This window comes from Sander vitreus, chromosome 5, assembly GCF_031162955.1.
Source record: "Sander vitreus isolate 19-12246 chromosome 5, sanVit1, whole genome shotgun sequence".
Taxonomy (NCBI): Eukaryota; Metazoa; Chordata; class Actinopteri; order Perciformes; family Percidae; genus Sander; species Sander vitreus.
The window spans coordinates 766,090-787,927 of NC_135859.1; the positions used below are offsets into that span (position 1 = coordinate 766,090).

General features: G+C 43.3%; 1 protein-coding gene across 2 annotated transcripts; it reads left to right on the plus strand.

Moving 5' to 3' along the window:
• Nucleotides 1-467: 467 nt before the first annotated feature.
• Nucleotides 468-21,081, plus strand: mamdc2a (MAM domain containing 2a). Of its 2 annotated transcripts, XM_078249954.1 has the most exons (12): nucleotides 468-842; nucleotides 2,837-2,921; nucleotides 4,401-4,532; nucleotides 6,599-6,855; nucleotides 8,717-8,810; nucleotides 9,539-9,685; nucleotides 14,363-14,628; nucleotides 15,399-15,495; nucleotides 16,047-16,193; nucleotides 17,718-17,977; nucleotides 19,533-19,617; nucleotides 20,158-21,081. In XM_078249954.1, the coding sequence occupies exons 1-12, from the start codon at nucleotides 558-560 to the stop codon at nucleotides 20,217-20,219; spliced, it is 1,917 nt and encodes a 638-aa protein (XP_078106080.1). In that variant the 5' UTR covers nucleotides 468-557; the 3' UTR covers nucleotides 20,220-21,081. The 2 variants fall into 2 exon arrangements, with proteins under 2 accessions (XP_078106080.1, XP_078106081.1); XM_078249955.1 differs by lacking the exons at nucleotides 19,533-19,617; nucleotides 20,158-21,081 and having other exon boundaries at nucleotides 16,047-16,189; nucleotides 17,718-17,872.
• Nucleotides 21,082-21,838: the final 757 nt, after the last annotated feature.

Sequence of the window (21,838 nt, forward strand, 5' to 3'; positions counted from 1 at the left end):
ACCATGTACGTGTAAATGGGGTATCAGCCTGGCCTAGCATACTGCAGAATGAAATTTAACTGTACTGTGTTTCTCTCCCAGAAACAGACCGCAGTCACTCACAAAGCAGCTGGTGCTAAAGCTGGAGACAGACACCGGCACAGCAGAGCGAAGTCTCTCGCACAATGTCTAATTATTTAAATGAAATGAGCTGGTTTGACCATGGAGACGTACACAACACAGGACCTTCTTCCTGTATTTACGTTCTTGCTCCCGCCCCAGACACATCTGACCAATAAGAGGAGTGAACGTTCCTGGATTTTTTCCAGGTTGGAAACAAAACTGAACCAAGGGGAAACCTCTCCAAGTTTACAAACTCATCAACTGATTCAGACCAAAGCAAACGAACTATAGGTGTGAAAATGCCCTAAGTTCTCTAGATAAGTACAAAATATGAATATAAATATGATCACCTTTAGTTATCTCTCTACATGATGTAAAAAGTAGCCTCCAGAAGATAATAACTCTATAAACATACCAGCAGCTGTCAGCCAGTGTAATATTCATATGAACTGCACATGAATATGACATATCTTTGTGTTGGTGTCACAGGGCATTTGATAACAGTGGACTCGGCCTTCTTAAAGGAGCAGGAGCAGGCGGTTCTGGTCAGTCCAGTCCTGGAGCAGCAGGACTGGAGCTGTGTGAGGCTGGTGTACCAGATCACTGGACAGGGTTCCCTGCAGCTCCACCTCAGACCCGACGGAGACAACTTTGACTACCGACTGTGGAGCGCCAACAAAGCCTCTGACAGCTGGCTCATTGCTAGTGTGGACCTGCCAAACACCACCATCCCCTACCAGGTAGGAACGGCTGTTTCTCCGCCGTAAATAATATATTCGTTGTCTCATCTTACATCCCAGAGCAGTGTTTGCAATACAGACTTTTATAATTATTGGAAAATATATCCAAAGTAAGAGGACTCCTGTCACCTTCAGTTAGAATGGTGTGGGTCAGGTGGTAGAGTGGTTGTCTACCAATCGGAAGATCAGTGGTTCAATCCCAGGCCCTGCAGTTCTATGCTAAAGTGTCCTTGGGCAGAACACTGAACCCCAAATAACTCCTGATGCTGTGCCATGTCTGTGTTGTTTATTTGATGAGCAGGTGGCACCCTGTCCAACAGCCTCAGCCACAGTGTGTGAATGGTGAATGGCTCCTGTACTATGTAAAAGAGCTTTTGAGTAGTCGTTGAGACTAGAAATATATAGCTAATAATAGCTATATAAATGCAGTCCATTTACTGCAAGGCCTTCCTGGAGGCCAGTCACAACTTATAATTCAAAATACTGCAGATTGGTAACTTTCAAGATCTTGCACTGGTTTTTTTCCAAGTGGCTTGTGGGTAATTTGGGACAGGCCTTCTGATTGTTTCAGGGGTTAAACCAACAGTTAGTGCAGCTGCTTTTAGTTTTACTGGAATACTGCATTAGAAACACTCAATTAAAGTCATTCAGACACAGATATATTTGATGGGATGTGGTATCAAGGTGGTTGCGTTTGTATGTATGTATGTATGTGTGTGTGTGTTGTTAAGGTTCAGTTCTGACCCAGAACGCAGCGATAGGAACACTGAGCCAACTTACCACATGGATTGTTGTAACAAACTGGCGCCGATGAGGTGATCAGCCCGGGTATATGTACTGCTGGGTTGAATCATGGAATGCGCTACAGCTGAGCAGGTATGTATGTGTGCTGTGTAGAGATGAATAGCCACGCCCCTTGACCTACATTCCTCGAACCACGCCTCCAACAAACTCCAGGTGGAAACCAACACAGAACAGACAGACACAAAAGGGGAGAGAACACACAAATGGGACGGGGAAAAACAGCTGACCCATAACGTGTGTGTGTGTGTGTGTGTGTGTGTGTGTGTGTGTGTTAGCTCGGAGGAGTAGTCGCCCCTCAATCACAAGTTTGATCCCAGGCTCCTCCGGCCACATGTCAAAGTGTCCTTGAGCAAGACACTGAACCCCAAGTTGCTCCCCAGTTGCTGTGTGTATAACTGTCAACTGCTCCTAATACATGGGATGGGTAGTTGAATTTCACTACATTGCACTGTGTGCATGTGACAAATAAGAATAAAGTTTGTATGTGTAAAGCAGATTGTGTTTCCTTTAGAATGACATGTGTTATATGAATAAAGTTTGACTTGCTAATCTAAATTTAAAGAAAGCTAACCCCTCCTTAAATACAGGGTGAGTTTGAGGCCAAGGCCCACAAGTACCATAAAAGAATCGATGACGTCATCTCAGCCTTCTAGCTTCCTTATTGTCAACCAGGGCACTAACCTCCTCCATGCAGTCTGCTTTGGGAACAACTCTTAAAGTGGATATACGGAAAGAATAGATGGTGCAATGCTTTTAAGTTAAAACTCTGTAATGGAGACTGAGAAGTTGTTCCATGTGCCATGCTGAGTTATAAAGGGAAAACAGAACTACATCATGTTGGTACTTAAAGTAACAGCATGGCTGACTGTCATCCTAAATAACTAAAGTATGGCTGCAGACCAGTGTTTATAGCTCCACGATTAGTACCTGCAATACTGGCCAGTGTGCTCTGACTGACTGGAAGGGTAATCTGTCTGTGGGCAGATTACCCATTCACAGTTTGTAATTCTGACATGTGCAATGCCCTGAATGATGCCCCACAGTGATGTCACAGTGGTGACAATGATGGGACATGACTCAACATGATTTTAGGAGCTCTGATCTGATGAGATAACTGCGACATGGCATGGAGTGACAGCCGTGTGACGTGATGTATTGTTGGTACTGTAAGTCTGTTTTTCCTCCCTCAGGTTTTGTTGGAAGGTCGACCTGAACGGAACTCAGGGAACCATGTGGCCATCTTTGAAATTCACATTGTTCCTGGTTTCTGTATAGGTCAGTGTGTTATATCAACTGCAACAAGTCCTCCAATCCATGTAACAATATAGGTTGTTTATTCCTACCCTCTAATATCAACCACAGGCTCATATCTAAACCAGAGAACAGAGCCGTTGCGCTTTTAAACACATCGTTAATGTTCTGAAACGGTCCCAGTTTGGTCAGGTTTGCGCACCAAAACTACTTTGTTAAGTTTAGAAAAAGATGGTGGTTACATGTACTTCACCTCCGGTTACACACATGATGCAGAACGTGACGTAGCTCTGATTGTTCGGTAAAGTAAAAAAACGTTTATAGATCATGATATTTCCGAGCGCACTTGAAGGCAGCTTCATTTCACAGGAGAGAGAGAAGAAAAGAGACGAGCGAGACATAGCCAGGGCTTTGTTGTTGCAGGAAACATTCAGCTATAACGCTAACTCCCGGGCAGGTTCAGAGCTTGTGTTTGGTGTTTTTCTTGTGGCAGAGATAGAGGCAGTGATGTTTCCTGTTTCCTGTACGGGACTCTCACACCGCCTCAAACCAGAGCTCAAAACACACAGTCTGATCTCAGGTTACATGACTGGCCACCGCAGCGTGACGTGGGGTTGCGTTTCTCCAAAAGTTGAGTCGGTCTCACAGGGTCCGCTGCGTTTTTGCGTGTCCCCCCCTGTGGCAACCCCCTGCTGCAGTCTTAACAGTGCGGATCCACTTTGCCAACACGACTGAAGCATGGTGTCGCGACGTAATACATCCATGGTTGATACTCCACGCCCTTGACCGGCAGCTGATTACATGGGTCTGGCTACTCCCAAATTTCAAAACGACCATCATGGCAGCTCAGTCAGAATACGAGCTCGTATTTTCCGAAAAACGTGTTTCTCAAAACATTTTAAGGGAGAAATAGGCTATGCAGTTGCTGAATCTGTCTTCATTTCAGATCAACAAAGGTCAGTTTGAAAGATTTTCCTCTACTTCTACTGGATAGTCGCGTCGCCTTCAACAGATTCATTTGCATAACGATGGGCATCGGCCAGCTTTTTTGATGCGCAGCATTTTTTTCAAATACAGCGCCGCCTTCCCGGGATGCTTTGCGGGCACGTTAAAGTCGCTTGACGTCACCCATAGGAATAAAGTGGAGGGCAGCGTGACAGAAATGTCTCACGGACAGGTGGAGCTGCACAGTAATACTTACTTACTTATACTTACTTAATACTTAGTAATACACCTACGTCACCTTACTTCCTGCTTTGCTCCCTTCATAACTACTACTGCCACTAGAGGGCGCCACCATTATAAACGTTACTATGGGTCCCAATTGCTGCTTGAACAAACAACCTATGGGAGTGTTTTCTGGGGAGAGGACAGTCTCATCAACTGAGATGTTTCACCTTTAATGTAAAGTCTGATAGGAAACTGTATAAACTGTATTTATTCATACAAAAGATGTAAGGTTGAGTAAGGACTAATGGTTGTCTTTGCTGTTCCTATTACCAGAGTGTAACTTTGAGGAGCATCACCTGTGTGGCTACAGTAACAGCTGGAACCCAAACGTCAACTGGTACGTTGGGGGGAGTGTCGCCAGAGAGTCCAACCTGCTGCTAAACTACACCACCAACAACCAAAGAGGTACACACACACACACACACACACACACACACACACACACACACACACAGTCTGAACATATGAGTGCACATGCACGTCCAGGATTATGCATCTGCAGGGTGTATTGCACCAGCACAGTAGGTTGGTGTGTATACAGTTAAATTCATAACATGCATCCATAACTTCTAATGGATTCCAAGAACAGCCTAGTTTTACTGCAAAGAAATGTTTTACTGTAAACCGCAGTACAATCCACGTATCTTCTCTTTCTATGATCATTATGTTCTGAACTGTCCAAACACATATTTCTGCCAAAATATGGCTAAATATACAGCTTCCCTTTGTTACCAGTGTGGTTAGCTGTTTACGTCTGCAGCTCCCAAATGGTTATTATTGTGCGGTATGCCGAGTCTGCACTGAGGTCTGACTGCTGCATCTGACAGGCCTGGCAGCCACAGTGTTATTTTTTTTAATGATATCAGGAAACATAGGAACAATTTTTATGTCATACTTAGGCTCATTGCTGCATCATAACAGCGCACCTGCAGTCTTTTGAAAGAGCTACAGGAGATTTCCCAGCAAACATTTTTATTTATCAACTGAAAGAGTCCAGTTAGCTGCCTCAGAGTTCATAGAGATCACTGTCGACATGAACATCCTCCGGACAGTGTAACATCACCTACTGTATAATCAGATATATTCTGTTGTCCATCTCTATGACTCTACTTTGCTTCAGCAAGACATACTGCCTGGACCTTTAACTTCATGTCAAATATTCCTTCTTTATTTCTGTGACAGTATGGCTCTGTGATGACACGGTGTTGACAGCTGTGGGAATATTTTCCCATTTGATCCCCTGATATCACTACATACACTGTTTAATAAGTTATTTTTCTGCCTGCTGACAGCAGGACTTACAGGTCCCATATCATGCTCACTTTCAGGTTCATACTTGTATTTTGGGTTTCTCCTAGAACATGTTAATGCTTTAATGTTCAAAAACACTTTAATTTTCTTATACTGTCTGTCTGAATATACATATTCAGTTGTGATTGTGGATCTTTAAAGTTTGTGCTTCTGTAATATTTGGTTTGTGTTGACATGGACGACTTCTCTGTAAGATGCCTCAATGAATGTTATTACTGTTGCCTTTAGATAAACTTTAACTTGAACCAGGCAAAATCCCATTGAAATTCCAAATCCCAGCACAATCTACAGTATGTGGATAACATAATATTTCCACGTCTACTAGTCCATCCAGCTGCATATAATGGCTGTGTAGTCTGACAGTCCGTTTACATGGATTGATGGTTCTGGAGACAGAATCTATAATCAGGAAGGTGTGCTGGCCAGTAAAATGAACAGCTGTGTTGTTTGGTTAGGATGAAGACGTGCAGGTTTGCACCTCTTGGCTGTCCATCTCTGCTTTATATGTTTAAAAGCAACAACATAGTCAACACTCATTGCAGTCTGTAACAAAGCTGTAACAAAGCTGTGGCTCAAGTGGTAAGAGCTGTCGCCTACCAATCGGAAGGTTGGTGGTTTGATCCCTGGTCCCTGCAGTCCCATGCTGAAGTGTTCTTGGGCAAGACGTTGAACCCTGATTAACTCCCGATGCTGTGCCATCAGAGTGTGAATGTTTATCTGATGAACAGGTGGCACCTTGTATTGCAGCCTCAGCCACAGTGTGTGAATGGTTCCTATACTATGTTAAAGCACTTTGAGTAGTCATTAAGACTAGAAAGGCGCTATATAAATACAGTCCATATACACCAGGAAAATAAACACTATATTGATATAAATGGATTACATGGAAATAGATTTTTTCTTAATGGTTATTTCTAAGTCTTTACTGGCGCAAAATGCAGTTAAAACCGTCTCTGATCCAGTGTATCACAGATCACATAGATCATGCGTAATGTATGTGCCTATTTAACACCAACAGGTGGTATTGTGAGAAGTGAACCCTTTTGAGAACCACTTTGCTGGAAAGCTTCAATGCTTCATGAGGCTTCATGTCGCCATCACTACTACTATCAGCCCATAACCGTGTACCTTCAGCTCATCTGTATCTTCCACTGCTCCAGGCCACTACATGTATGTGGACTCGGTGTACGTCAAGCACTTCCAGGAAGTAGCCAAGCTGACCTCGCCCATGACCACGGCGCCCATGGCCGGCTGCCTGTCCTTCTACTACCACAGAGACCAGGAGAGGGGAAACATCTTCTTAGTGTTCACCAGAGACCAGCTTGGCCACTATGAGGAGATCTGGAGGCCAGAGGTGTACGTTACCGACGGTTGGACTCAGGTCAGCGTGGACATCAAGGCCCCGCACCCCCTGGAGGTCAGTACCGGAGCTAGCACTCACAGCTGGCCGGCTCCATATCAATGAAAAGGCAAATCAATTTCAGGGGTGGGATGTAACTAAGTACATCATGAACCACCTTCAAACTTCCCCCTTCTTAACAAATCATCTGCAACAAGTGTTGTCTCATAGTCTGAGTTATTATTTGTTGTCCCGTAGGTGTACAGGGGATTTAAGGGTCCTTCCTCAACGAAAGTGTTTCATTTTTCATTTGGTTTTCTTTGTAGTCGGTTTGTGTCCCTTTGTGGTAGTTTTGCGTCTCTTTTTCACATAATTTTGTTATTATCACCATATCTGTGTCTAAAACGTTGGAAAAGCTAGAGAAGATCATAAATAAATAACACTCAAAAAGACCAAAGACAAATCTTGCTAAAGACTACAATCTACAGTCATTCGGTTTAGGTGCAGCCCAAATCGGCTCTGGTGCTGCACCTAAACCTTATAATGGCAGGGAAAACCCTGGATGAAATAATACGCTACTTCTCTGTTTCATTCTTGTGTTGTGTGCTGAGTGGACAGACTCACCCACATACACTCACTCCTCTGTGGCTTTCCACTGCACTTTCAAATCTGTATTCTTCTTTGTGTCTCCACGGTTTTCCTTTCCTTGTGCATTCAGCCAGAACGCCTCCCACAGCCTGTGGAAAGAAGGCTTGCGCAACATGACTAACTGGGTCAGTTCTTCCTGTCCAACCGAGCCAAGACTCGTACAGAGCTTTTCCATTAAGCAGCACTCCGCTGAGTAACCCATGTTCATACGCTACACTGATGTCATTGTCTGGCTTCTACAGCTGTCTTATCTATCAGTACATGTCATACATTCACAACATGTATTATAACATCTCACTGACAGAGCTGTTCAACAAATCCAAATTTTGCTGTACAATTAATTGTCTCAGAAATACTTGCGATTAACGATATAGTTGTCTCTTTCAGTCAAATTATGTAATAACTCTTACAGAACTACTAACAGAGACTGTTCTCATGATTAATTGGTCTCAGACTTAGACATTGGTCAGTCATGAGCAATGTATGACTTAGACTCATAAGTCATAAATCTGTTGAAACATTTATTTTTTTATTTTTCACCAAACAAGTCAGTGCAACATATGCACAGCAGATATATTTACATTGGACTGACCAAAAATATGCTCACAAAAAAACAGTAAACTGAAAAAGAAAATTGCAGAAAAAAATGTATAGAAAAAAATATATAGAAAAAAAGAGGCATCATAGTGCTTACTTCCTGATTGAAGTGGTAACAATGAACCATTGAGGTGTTTGGCCACGTGGCGCATATATTGGCCAATCAGCTCATGTAGTGTCATTTTGAATGGCAGTGATTTGAAATGGCAAACATGTGACATGATGTCAGATTGTGTCAGATGCAGAGAACCGTGGTCAGTGCATTTAAAAAGTGCCATTTTGAATTGCAAAATGTGTGTAAAACAGAAAATGTGTTTAGACTTTTTGAGACTTGAGAAGAGGTTTTGCTCTCTGTGTGTCACTTTAAATAATTGTGCTATGCATGTCATTTTAGTGTGTCAGAAATTGGAAAAAACTGTAATGGTTACTGTGTGTGTGTGTGTGTGTGTGTGTGTGTGTGTGTGTGTGTGTGTGTGTGTCTGTGTGTGTGTGTGTGTGTGTGTGTGTGTCTGTCTGTCTGTCTGTCTGTCTGTCTGTCTGTCTGTCTGTCTGTCTGTCTGTCTGTCTGTCTGTCTGTCTGTCTGTCTGTCTGTCTGTCTGTGTGTGTGTTGTATGTGTGTGTGTGTGTGTGTGTGTGTGTGTGTGTGTGTGTGTGTGTCTGTCTGTCTGTCTGTGTGTGTGTGTGTGTTACCAGGTGGTGTTTGAGGTGGCTTTCAACAGTGCCAGAGGTGGAGACGTGGCCATAGATGACATCTCCTTTTCTCCTGAATTCTGCCATACTGACACAGGTGATGTTAGTTTATTTTACTTTAGTTTGGTTTATCGCTCCAGACTATTTTGTTCTTGTTTTTGTGTAAAAGAGTGGATTTGTTCAAGCCGACTGAGTTAAACACGGACACTAATGGATGGGAATTAAATTTCTATTATGAATAATGCAAATTAAGAGAGGGTAGGACGAGGAACTAACCCTAGTTCTCAACTTCTTCCTACCCATAATATACTAACATGGACAATATTATTTGAGTTGCTTATTTGTTGCTGAGGATCTCGTTTCTTTTTCTTTTTTATTGCTTATAAGTTTCATTTTGTGTCACCTGTTGGCAGCTAAACACCTGCTGCTGGTAGACGGCATCCCGGAGCTCTGTAGCAGCCAAATACAACCAGCAACTGCTGGGAGAACATCTTGGGAGAATCATAGTTTTCAGCCTATGGCCACTTTTCATTTGCTTGTGATGCAAAGCTCTACGAGCAAATATGAATCAAACGAGAATATCCATAGGGTAAAACTCTTTGGTTGTAGCATTTTATAATCTGTCTAATAAATGTTGATATTAACATTTACATTATAACATTTATTTTGAGGGTGGTTGATTAGACTGGGGAGAAGTGACCAGAGACACTACGATGAATCTCCATGTCCATGTTTATGTATTTTCTAATGGTGTTATACCATTTAACACTCTTTAACGGTTATCAAGGTAGGTAAATATTTGAGATGCTGTGTTTTGTGTTCCAGAGCCGACCTTTGATCCCTCTATCGCCAGCTGTGACTTTGAGAATGGGCTGTGCCTGTACTACCAGGAGACGACAGAGAGTAAGGTGTGGAGCAGAGTCACAGTCAAGCCCAATGCCTACAGGATAGGAGACCATACCACCGGAGCAGGTGAGTCACCTCCACATGCTCATCCATGTGTGATTTGCTTTCAATTTCAATTTCTCAATTCAAAGAGCTTTATTGGCATGAGAAGACACTGCTTATATTGCCAAAGCAGATAACATAAATAAAAGGAAATTAACAATAACTGGCAACATAAACTATAACATGAACACCAACACCTCATGAAGTAACAAAGGCACGAAAAAATTATAAAGGCTTTCTGTGTTTATCTGTACATTGACACTAACCTTGTCATGATCTAGACTCCACACATTATTTTTTTCGACTTCACATCTGCCCAGGGTGTGAGGCGCCGGGCGGGTGTGGGGATACTCACAAGCCCCCGGCTGAGCGCCACTACGTTGGAGTTGACCCAGGTGGACGAGAGGGTCGCCTCCCTACACCTGCGGGTTGTGGGGGGGAAAACTTTGACTGTTGTTTGTGCATATGCACCAAACAAAAGCTCGGAGTATTCGGCCTTCTTGGAGACCTTGAGTGGAGTCCTGCATGGGGCTCCAGGGGGGGACTTCATAGTTCTGCTGGGGGACTTCAACGTGCACGTGGGCAATGATGGAGACACATGGAGAGGCGTGATTGGGAGGAACGGTCTCCCTGATCTAAACCAGAGTGGTTGTTTGTTGTTGGACTTCTGTGCTAGTCATGGATTGTCTATAACGAACACCATGTTCGAACATAGGGATGCTCATAAGTGTACTTGGTACCAGAGCACCCTAGGCCAAAGGTCAATGATCGATTTTATAATCGTTTCATCTGATCTGAGGCCGTATGTTTTAGACAGTTTTCGGATGAAAAGAGGGGCGGAGCTGTCAACCTATCACCATCTGGTGGTGAGTTGGGTCAGGGGGTGGGGGAAGACTCTGGACAGACCTGGTAAACCCAAACGGGTAGTGCAGGTAAATTGGGAACGTCTGGAGGAGGCCCCTGTCCGACAGACTTTCAACTCACACCTCTGGTGGAGCTTTTCTTGCATCCCAGTGGAGGCTGGGGACATTGAATCTGAGTGGACGATGTTCAAAGTTTCCATTGCTGAAGCTGCGGCGAGGAGCTGTATTTTTAGGGTCTTAGGTGCCTCAAGGGGCGGTAACCCACGAACACCATGGTGGACACTGGTGGTCAGGGAAGCCGTCCGAATGAAGGAGTCTTTCCTCGATATGTTATCCCGGAGGACTCCAGAGGCAGTTGCAGGGTACCAAAGGGCCCGAAGAGCTGCAGTCTCTGCCGTGAAAGAGGCAAAGCAGCCGGCACCAAGTTGCTTCTGGAAAACCGTTCGCCACCTCAGGAGGGGGAAGCGGAGGACCATCCAAGCTGTGTAGAGTAAGGATGGGACGCTGTTGACCTCAACTGAGGAGGTAATAGGGCGATGGAAGGAGCACTTTTGAGGAATTCCTAAATCCAACTAATACGCCCTCTATGTCAGAGGCAGAGCTGGAGGATGATGGGGGATTGTTGTCAATTTCCCTGGTGGAAGTAGCTGAGGTAGTCAAACAACTCCACAGTGGCAAAGCCCCAGGGATTGATGAGATCTGTCCAGAAATGCTGAAAGCTCTGGGTGTGGAGGGGCTGTCTTGGTTGACACGCCTCTTCAACATTGCGTGGAAGTTTGGGACAGTACTTAAGGAGTGGCAGACAGGGGTGGTGGTTCCCTGTTCAAAAAGGGGAACCAGAGGGTGTGTGCCAATTACAGGGGTATCACACTTCTCAGCCTCCCCGGTAAAGTCTACTCCAAGGTGCTGGAAAGGAGGGTTCGGCCGATTGTCGAACCACACGTTGAAGAGGAACAATGCGGATTCCGTCCTGGTCGTGGAACAACGGACCAGCGTTTTACTCTCGCAAGGATCCTGGAGGGAGCCTGGGAGTATGCCCAACCGGTCTACATGTGTTTTGTGGATCTGGAAAAGGCGTATGACCGGGTTCCCCGGGAGATACTGTGGGAGGTGCTGCGGGAGTATGGGGTGAGGGGGTCCCTTCTCAGGGCCATCCAATCTCTGTACGACCAAAGCGAGAGCTGTGTCCGGGTTCTCGGCAGTAAGTCGGACTCATTTCAGGTGAGGGTTGGCCTCCACCAGGGCTGCGCTTTGTCACCAATCCTGTTTGTAGTATTTATGGACAGGATGTTGTTCGCAACCGAGTGTGAAGCGGCAGGGATGAGGATCAGCACCTCTAAATCTGAGGCCATGGTTCTCAGCAGGAAACCGATGGAGTGCCTACTCCAGCTAGGGAATGAGTCCTTACCCCAAGTGAAGGAGTTCAAGTACCTTGGGGTCTTGTTCGCGAGTGAGGGGACAATGGAGCGGGAGATTGGTCGGAGAATCGGCGCAGCGGGTGCGGTATTACATTCAATTTATCGCACCTGTTAGGTTCAGGGAAGTTGAGGACCCAAAGGCAGAGAGCAGGCAGGAGAAAGTTTTTGGTGGAACATTTATTTGTCCATAAAACAAAGTACAAATAAACAAAGGGAGTCCTGAAAGCGGAAGGCAAAAACTAATCCAGAGTGAAGAAAACAAAAACAGGGAATACAAAAAACAAGAGCAGAAAACAAACCAGAATCTTGAGAACAAAGAAAATCCAGGAAGCAAAAACCAGACACGAACTGACACTGAGAGACACGACAGGCACGAGGAAACACAAAAACACACAACGATCTGACACAGGACAAGGGGAACACAAAGACTAAATACACAGGGTAACGAGGTAACACAAGACAGGTGACACAAGGGCTGGGAAACAGGTGAAACACATTAGGGCTGGGCAGAACAATCAAAAAAGGCGGGAAAACACAAGCCATAAAGTAAAACCAGGCTAGACAAGACAGAAAACCAAACTATCAAAATAAAACAGGAAACTGAGCAAAATACAGAACAGAAACAGACTACCAAAATAAGATAAAACACACCAACCCATAACAGCACCGAAAAGAGAGTTGAGCCAGAAGGCAAAGCTCTCGATCTACCGGTCAGTTTTCCTTTCTACCCTCACCTATGGTCATGAAGGCTGGGTCATGACCGAAAGAACAAGATCCAGGGTACAAGCGGCCGAAATGGGTTTCCTCAGGAGGGTAGCTGGCGTCTCCCTTAGAGATAGGGTGAGAAGCTCAGTTATCCGTGAGGAGCTCAGAGTAGAGCCGCTGCTCCTTTGCATCGAAAGGAGCCAGTTGAGGTGGTTCGGGCATCTGGTAAGGATGCCCCCTGGGCGCCTCCCTAGGGAGGTGTTCCAGGCACATCCTGCTGGGAGGAGGCCTCGGGGAAGACCCAGGACTAGGTGGAGGGATTATATCTCTAACCTGGCCTGGGAACGCCTCGGGATCCCCCAGTCGGAGCTGGTTAATGTGGCCCGGGAAAGGGAAGTTTGGGGTCCCCTGCTGGAGCTGCTGCCCCCCCGACCCGATACCAGATAAGCGGACAAAGATGGATGGATGGACTTCACATCTGCTCCAAAAACTAGCAACCCTACAGTACACTTAATTAACATACACAGAATAAATAAAAAAAATAATATATATATATATATATATATATTTTTTTTTAGAGGCTGGAAAATATGCAGGAAAATAAGAATGCTTTCATAACAATTAACAAACAGCATTTTTTCACACCTGCCTAAACCTTTTGCACAGTACTGTATACATATATTATATATACTGTATATGTTGTGTTTTTTGTTCTTTTTACCATGTATGTGATGGTTTTGACTCCTGGCACACAAGGGAGCAATCAAATCTCAAAGGATGCTGCAAGATGGTAAAGCTGCAATAGTTTATGTTTGGCGTCATCATCAAAATAACATAAGAACCTTTCAACATGTAATTCAAGTGGTCTGAAAGAAAACTAGACTTATGCAACTCCTCTTGGTTCTGTATTAATCACAGGTCATTTCAGAGAGAGAGAGAGAGAGAGAGAGAGAGAGCGAGAGAGAGCGTTCCTATTGGCTGTTTTGCAAATGCAGATGTGAGTGCACATCCCTTCGGTGAAAGTTCTGTGCCCTTTAATAAAGGCTCATGGCTGCAGCTTATTCAAGGCTAAACTGTAAGTGAAGAGACTTTATTGTGCTCAATGTTTATAGAGAACATATAGGAAGGAAACTGTGTCAAAATGTAGTCCAGTTGATTGTCCAGGGAGTGGAGATCTGGTCTGCTGGGGGTTAGCCTTTAGCATAGCACAAACAGCACCTTGTTTGTCATGTTTATGTTTCTCTCACACATCCTCTGGTGTCTCTTGGTTCAGATGGAAGCAATAAGCTTTAATTAAAGTTCTGCGTTGAATCTACACCGTAGGTAGTACGTATATAGACATGTAGATACAGACCCGATGGCATAGCCTGACATGCACCTCCACTGAAATGTAACTTCACGTTGCGGCAACGCAGAATGCAACTACTGTGATTGGTCCGCTTGGGGACATGTCCCTAAATCGGAGACAATAGACTGTATATTATATGTGACATCACATTGTTGTGCTGAAAGGTGGATTTTGGGAACTTGTTCCACTCTTAGTATACAGTATTTGTTCTTTGCATATCTACACCACGGCAAGACATTCTGTTTCCTCACTGTGTCATGATGGACAGGGAGTGTTACTTTGCACGTCATTCCATTGTCATTAAACACATTGTCATTGAACATAAAACCTTGGTTCTTAATTACATTCTGCGTCTTATCTTTCTTAGGCTGTTTCCTCCTGGCCAACACGCGTTTCACTGCTAGGCCCGGCTATGTGGGTCGGCTTCACGGTCCCTTCTTACCAGGGAACCACAAATACTGCGTGAGGTTCTACTACATGCTTCATGGATTTCGGAAAGTAGACAATGCTCTGGTTCTTTACATTTATGACGAGAACAATGTGGCCCAGGAGAAGGTGTGGAGCCTGGCTGACACTGCCGCGGCTGTGTGGACTGAGGTGGAGATCACCTACATGAAGCCCATGCTTTCCAAGGTATGAAGCATTACATGGCTGATGTGTGTGGATAGGGTTTCCGCAGGGTCTTAAAAAGTCTAAAATTTCTCAATCAAAATTTTAGTCCTTAAAAAGTCTTAAGTTCACTGAAGTATTGTTTTCTAGATCTTAAATAATTTTAAACAGGTATTCATTGTCCTAAGTCCATGTAACACTACCTCTAATGCTTCCTCTGCGCTTTATAATGTTTTTGTTTTTTTTCTTTCTTTTGCTAGTCCAAATATAATTTTCTGTATATTTACCGACTATTATTACTCTGTTTTGCTTTTATTTAATTTGAACACATTTATTTACTTTGCAAGTAATTTTGTGACTCTGCATTTCGTTGTACTTTTATGTCGGGATATAGGTCTTAAATTACATTCATAATGGTCTTCAAATGGTCTTAAAAAATCTTAAATTTGACTTGGTGAAACCTGCAGATGGATGGATGGATAGATGGATGGATGGATGGATGGATGGATGGATGGGTGGATGATGGATGGATGGGTGGATGGATGGGTGGATGGATGTATGGATGGATGGATGGATGGATGGGTGGATGGATGTATGGATGGATGGATGGATGGATGGGTGGATGGATGATGGATGGGTGGATGGGTGGGTGGGTGGATGGATGGATGATGGATGGGTGGATGGATGGGTGGATGGATGGGTGGCAGGATAGATGGATGAGTGTATGAGTGGATAGATGAGTGGATGAGTCTGATAAATGGTTGCGGTATTTAGTCTTTTTCTCTGTTTCGCAGCTAGTGTTTGTCAGCATATGTAAGAACTTCTGGGAATGTGGCCTGGCAGCCATCGATGACATCACTGTCAGCCTGGGGGACTGTCAAATCACAGCAGGTAAAAGTCTCACCAAGACATACACTGACAAACTACTATGGGCTGTTTCACAAAAAGCAGAATTTATAAATCCAGGATAACTGATAAAGCGAGGCTTGACCTAGTCTAATCAGTGCATCCTGGCTAGGTGCATTTCACGACGGCCAAGCCAGGCCATAACGTTTAATAAAGGGAGTGGAGGGGAGGAGATTATGAGAGGAAAGGAAAGGAAAGGAAAGGAAGGAGGCGCAGGAGGACTTTCATAAAAAATAGTGGGGCACACTGGAGTCGGGGGGGCCTCCATTACGAAAAAGCTGAGACATGTTATCAGAGGATGATTCAGTATTCCACTGAATTTACAGCTCACAGAATTTGTGACGCAGCAGCTCAGATGGGATGTACACAAGCCTCAAAGAAGGTTGTGGTTGGAAAACAAAGTGACATCAGACAAAGTGAACACACCACTAAAATATTCCCTTCACTCGCAGAATGATCCTGGAGTTTGCATGAAAACTGCAGCACACATTGCGCTGAGACCTTTTCGCCTTGCTCAACTTATGTTTGTGCCACAGGCTCCCTCCCAGGCCGGTGTGACTTTGAGAGTGGAATCTGTGGCTACATCCAGGATAAGAAAGAAGACAAAGCTGACTGGCTGCGAGTCCGAGGACACACCCCCACCTCCTATACAGGGCCCAGAGGAGACCACACTACTGGGGTGGGTGAGTCATTTCCTTCTAAATTCAGAGGTCATACCATACATGATGGCTGGATGGAACCCTGCTTGTGATGTGCAACTAAAAGGATTATTACATTCCACTGTTTTGAAAATCATCAATTCATATAGGCTTCTTCTGCTTAAGATGTCTGAATATTTGAGTCGTTGGCTGTTGGATGTTAGGGTAATTTCGTTATTATCAACTCTATTTTCCCATGCATTGGTGTGTAAGTGAACAAAAATCTTTAAAAGCCGTGAACCGGGCTGTAATGTAACTCTACAGGACAAATGTTCAGCATCAGTTAGCGTCCAGTAAAAGTTCTGTTTTTGCCGCTGACAGACTCAGATTAATATTCTAAGTGTCTGACAACATTATGGAAAGGTTTAGTTATATTAAAGAGTAAGATCCTTTTTGTTTAACATGAAACAGCCCCGAAATCCCCATCACCAAACCCACCAGACTCCATGTAAATAATCAGGACTTTTAGCGTGTATAGAGCCAGCATATCTCCACATGTAAATGGGTGAATTAAGGGTTTATTTCAACCAAACCAGAGTGGTGATTGTTGGAACAGTGGAAAGATGAACCAAGACGGCTTTTGATAGTTTGATTTAGTTTCTGTCCACTTTGAATGAAGTGTGTTTTACGATGATAAAAGTAGTGATTATTTACATGGAGTCTGGTGGGTTTGGTGATGGTGATTTCGGGGCTGTTTCATGTTAAACTAAAAGGATCTTACTCTTTAACTAAAAGGTCTATCTCTGTAGGGATCCTTTCATAATGTTGTCAGACTCTTAGAATAATAATCTGAGCCTGTCAGCAGCAACAACAGAACTTTTAGTGGAGAGACATTGAAGGTGCGCCATTGTCCATTAACGTTACATTGCAGCTTGTTTCGTTTTGCTTAATACTGGACTAATTTCAACAATTGTTGATCCCATCAGTTACTTAGACACAAAACATGGGGAAATAGGGTCCATGTTTAAAAGAAACAAAGTTACCCTTTAAAGTTGTGTTCAAAGCATCTTGAGTGTCAGAGTATTGAGCATTTTCACTAAAACTTTTCCATTTCAAGTTACATTTTTTTTATGAAAACACTATATTTAACAGGTCCCTAGAGGTTGTATGTAATATATAAATGTTTTAAAATATTGTCACTGTAAACAATTTGTACACTTTCTATTTATTCAAAATACCATACTTTTTTTTTAATCAAAATAACCATCCTTCAGTCAGAGCAACATGCAAAAATGTCAAATCCGTCTCTGCATACATGCATACAATTTAACTGCATAAAAAGGGTCCAGGTTGAAAAATACGAGCTTAGCAGCAGTGGAAGAAGTATTCAGATCCTTAACTTAAGTAAAAGTACTAATACCACACTGTTAAAATACTCTGTAACAGTACATTCAACCGCTGGAGCTGTGTTTTCATTTCAGCAGTATTCTGTTCTTCTCTGTGTGTTGTATTTTTGCAGCTGCGATAACAAGTCTCCCCCCCCGTGTGTTCTTCCTGTGCTGTCTCCAGGTTACTTCATGTACATCGAGGCGTCTCTCATGCGTCCGGGTCACAAGGCTCGGCTGCTGACCTCTGATCTGCGGGGTGCCTCATCCCCCCAGTGTTTGATCTTCTACTACCACATGTATGGATCTGGCACCGGCATACTGACCGTGCTCCTGCGCCGCAGCAGCAGCGAGCAGGACGCGTTGCTATGGAGACGCCGTGGGGAGCAGAGTGTCAGCTGGATGAGGGCGATGGTGGACTACCACTGTGATGTCCGACACCAGGTACATCCATTCATCCATCCATTCATTCATCCATCCATCCATCCATCCATTTACCCATCCATCCATTCATTCATCCATCCATCCATCCATCCATCCATTCATTCATCCATCCATTCATTCATCTGTTCATTCATTCATCCGTTCATTCATCCATTCATTCATCCAACCATCCATCCATCCATCCATCCATCCATCCATCCATCCATCCATCCATCCATCCATTCATCCATTCATTCATTCATCCATCCATCCATCCATCCATTCATTCATCAGCAGTGTCAGCTGGATGAGGGCGATGGTGGACTACCACTGTGATGTCCGACACCAGGTACATCCATTTTTCCATCCATTCATTCATTCATCCATCCATTCATTCATCCATCCATCCATCCATCCATTTACCCATCCATCCATTCATTCATCCATCCATCCATCCATCCATCCATTCATCCATCCATCCATTCATTCATCTGTTCATTCATTCATCCGTTCATTCATCCATTCATTCATCCATCCATCCATCCACCCATCCATCCATCCATTCATCCATTCATTCATCCATTCATTCATTCATCCATCCATCCATCCATTCATTCATCAGCAGTGTCAGCTGGATGAGGGCGATGGTGGACTACCACTGTGATGTCCGACACCAGGTACATCCATTTTTCCATCCATTCATTCATTCATCCATCCATTCATTCATCCATCCATCCATCCATCCATTTACCCATCCATCCATTCATTCATCCATCCATCTATCCATCCATCCATTCATCCATCCATCCATTCATTCATCTGTTCATTCATTCATCCGTTCATTCATCCATTCATTCATCCATCCATCCATCCATCCATCCATCCATCCATCCATCCATTCATCCATCCATTCATCCATTCATTCATTCATCCATCCATCCATCCATTCATTCATCAGCAGTGTCAGCTGGATGAGGGCGATGGTGGACTACCACTGTGATGTCCGACACCAGGTACATCCATTTTTCCATCCATTCATTCATTCATCCATTCATTTATTCATTCATCCATCCATCCATTCATTCATTCATTCAACATGACAGCATGATTGCGATAACCTAACAAACTTATGTTGTGGTTATTGTTGGGGATTTTCTTCTTTCAGAAAAACAGGAAACATAGGTTAAACATATTAAGTTAAAGTACTAACTTAAAATAAGAGTGTAAGAGATAAATCAAGTCATACATTATCTTGCAGTTTCAGAATTGATTATTAGCTGATTTCACTGCAGTGATTATGCAGTTTTAGGATGTGTGCTCTTGAGCTGGTCTATGCAGGGGATCTTCACGGAACACATTTTCAAGTTGTATTTTTAGCAACAAGTTGACACGTATTACTTCAATTTGTGTGGAACGACACCAATTTAACTTGTGACTTCAACATTAAGAATCTACAAGAACACACAAGAAGCCACACTCTCTCACTGAACAATATTTAGAATTTTTAATATTGTGTCAGAATTGGAAAGTCACAACAAATCAGTCCCACACACTGTTCTGTGGCTGTTTCCTGCAGATTATATTCGAAGCCATCCGAGGTCCATCACTACGAAGTGATATCGCAATTGATGACATACATTTTAAAAGGGGACCATGTGAAGGTTAGTATAAAAATCCTACCTATGTCACCCTAAACAGCTGGTGTTGTGTTTAGGGCTGGGTATCATTCAAAACATTTCGAAACCAATTTTATAAAACAAAAAGAAACTACAAATTACACATTACAGCACAAATATTTGTATTTATTTTCCAGCTTCGACTACGTGAGCCGTCTCTGTGTAACGTAGAGTTTTTCCTGCGCGTCTCTACGATGTGTAACGTTAGACAGCCAATCACAGACATTATTAGATCTTGGTAGAAGCATGCTGCATGCTGATTGGCTCGCTGACGCTGATGAGATTTACTCCTTAGGGAAATTAAATTGGGTATTGAATGACGAGGCATTTTTGGATACTCAATACTTTAGAGGCAATTTGGTCGGTGCCCTAGTTGTGTGTCTACTTGTGTCTCACTGTCAAACTAATGCAGAAATATTACTACACAACAAATAGATATTTGTACAATGTCAATGTTTATGCAATACAATATGCATAGTTTCATGAGAAACTATAATGTGTGTGTTGTCTTGTCCTCCTCTGCAGATCCTGGTGACATCACTCCATACTCAGGCTTCTCAGAGTATTTCAATGAGATTGACAACTGAGACTGGCGGGAAAGTCTTTCTGCATAAATGCTTGGTAGTTTTTCAGAGTTTGGCTGGGTGGCTTTCAAAAGTGTGAATGTGAACCATCCACCAAGACAACTTACAACGTTGTAGAGCAATATTTATGATGCAGCCAATAATTGGAATTGTATTAAACACTGGGGAATGGTTGAGATTTCTCCTCAGGACAACATTATCCAACTACAGCTCACAACAGTCACACCAAAGGTCCATATAGACGATAGGCGGTGCATGCTGGCTCACTATCCATCTCTCTCACACATAATGCAAAACTCATACACTGGCAAGTAAAGCGTACATGCATCATTCTGTCCACTCAAGTATAAGAATATTGCAGGTATTAAAGTCCATTTCTACCTTTTGAAACTTCTCTGGCTTTACATGCAGCAAAGTCTTGATTACATTTGAATCCTTGATTCAATTCATAGCTATACTAACGTTAGTTAGCTAACTGCTACTACTAGGCCTACTGCTTTTCTCCATCTAAAACAAAGTTTTTGAACTCCTGTTAGTGGAACGACTCAAAACGGCTCTCTGTCACGTTCACATTTCTTTCCAGACAGACAGTTTCCACTCGCGCCACTGCCATGTGAAGAAACAGTTGAACAGCACACACACACACACACACACACACACACACACACACACACACCTAGTTCTCATGACACTCAAATACACAACCACAATCCAGTGTTAAGGCTTGTTGACACTATGCACAAAAAGTCATTCAAATATTTGACAATGAAAATAGCTATTTCTGTTACAAAGAAATCTTAATTTCCTGTCAACAGTTACAACAGCAAAGACATAACAACATAACTACAAATTAGTGACAGGACAGACATATGAAATATAAGGGTGGGAGGGGGTGGGGGATTACAGTGTTTAGGTTATTTCATGCCCGTGTTTCCATCTGACACGACATGTGACCACGGAAAAATCACATACATGGAGGGAGTTTGACATCAACACATATATTGTTCCAACACAGATATATTCTTTCTAAATAGAATATTCTTAAACGGAAAGGGATATGATGGAACCAAGACTCGGTCCAGCAAAGACATTTTTATAATTACGAAGGGAAGAAGGTGGGTTGTGAGTCAAGGAATGACCTTATTGTGGCCCATAGCCATTCCCAGCCCTATCTGGATACACCAATAAGGGAGCTGCTTTTTCCATCCTTATAAGGTTCAGAAACATGTCAAAACCAAAAACATTAGCGGTAGTGACGGCTGTCTCGGATAAAGGCCTGGTTCTCTCTAGAGTCTAGTTAAATAAAGGGGACCCTGTGCACTACTGCACAAATCTACACTATACACAAAATACAGCTGCTACAAATGCTTTGGGGTTAAGGTTAGTAATGCTGGTACCCTACCCTCTCAGTCATTATTAATTAGTCATTGAATAATTTAAGTAATTTAATACCTAACTTCCTAAAACAGTTTCTCACTGTAGTTTTTATCAACCAAACAGGCGGAGCAATAGTGTCTTTGTTGGGGGCTATTTTCGGCGGCGGATGAATCCACATTTGGTGCTCTAGTGAGTATTTGTGATTTATTTTGACAAAAATTATAATATATAGAAAATTGTCAGCC

Coding starts and splice junctions, on each gene's coding strand:
- mamdc2a (XM_078249954.1), top strand. CDS start 558: ATGAATATGACATATCTTTGTGTTGGTGTCACAGGGCATTTGATAACA. Junction 2,922..4,400: donor TGTTCCTGGTTTCTGTATAG/GTCAGTGTGTTA, acceptor TCCTATTACCAG/AGTGTAACTTTGAGGAGCAT. Junction 19,618..20,157: donor TAAAAGGGGACCATGTGAAG/GTTAGTATAAAA, acceptor CCTCCTCTGCAG/ATCCTGGTGACATCACTCCA.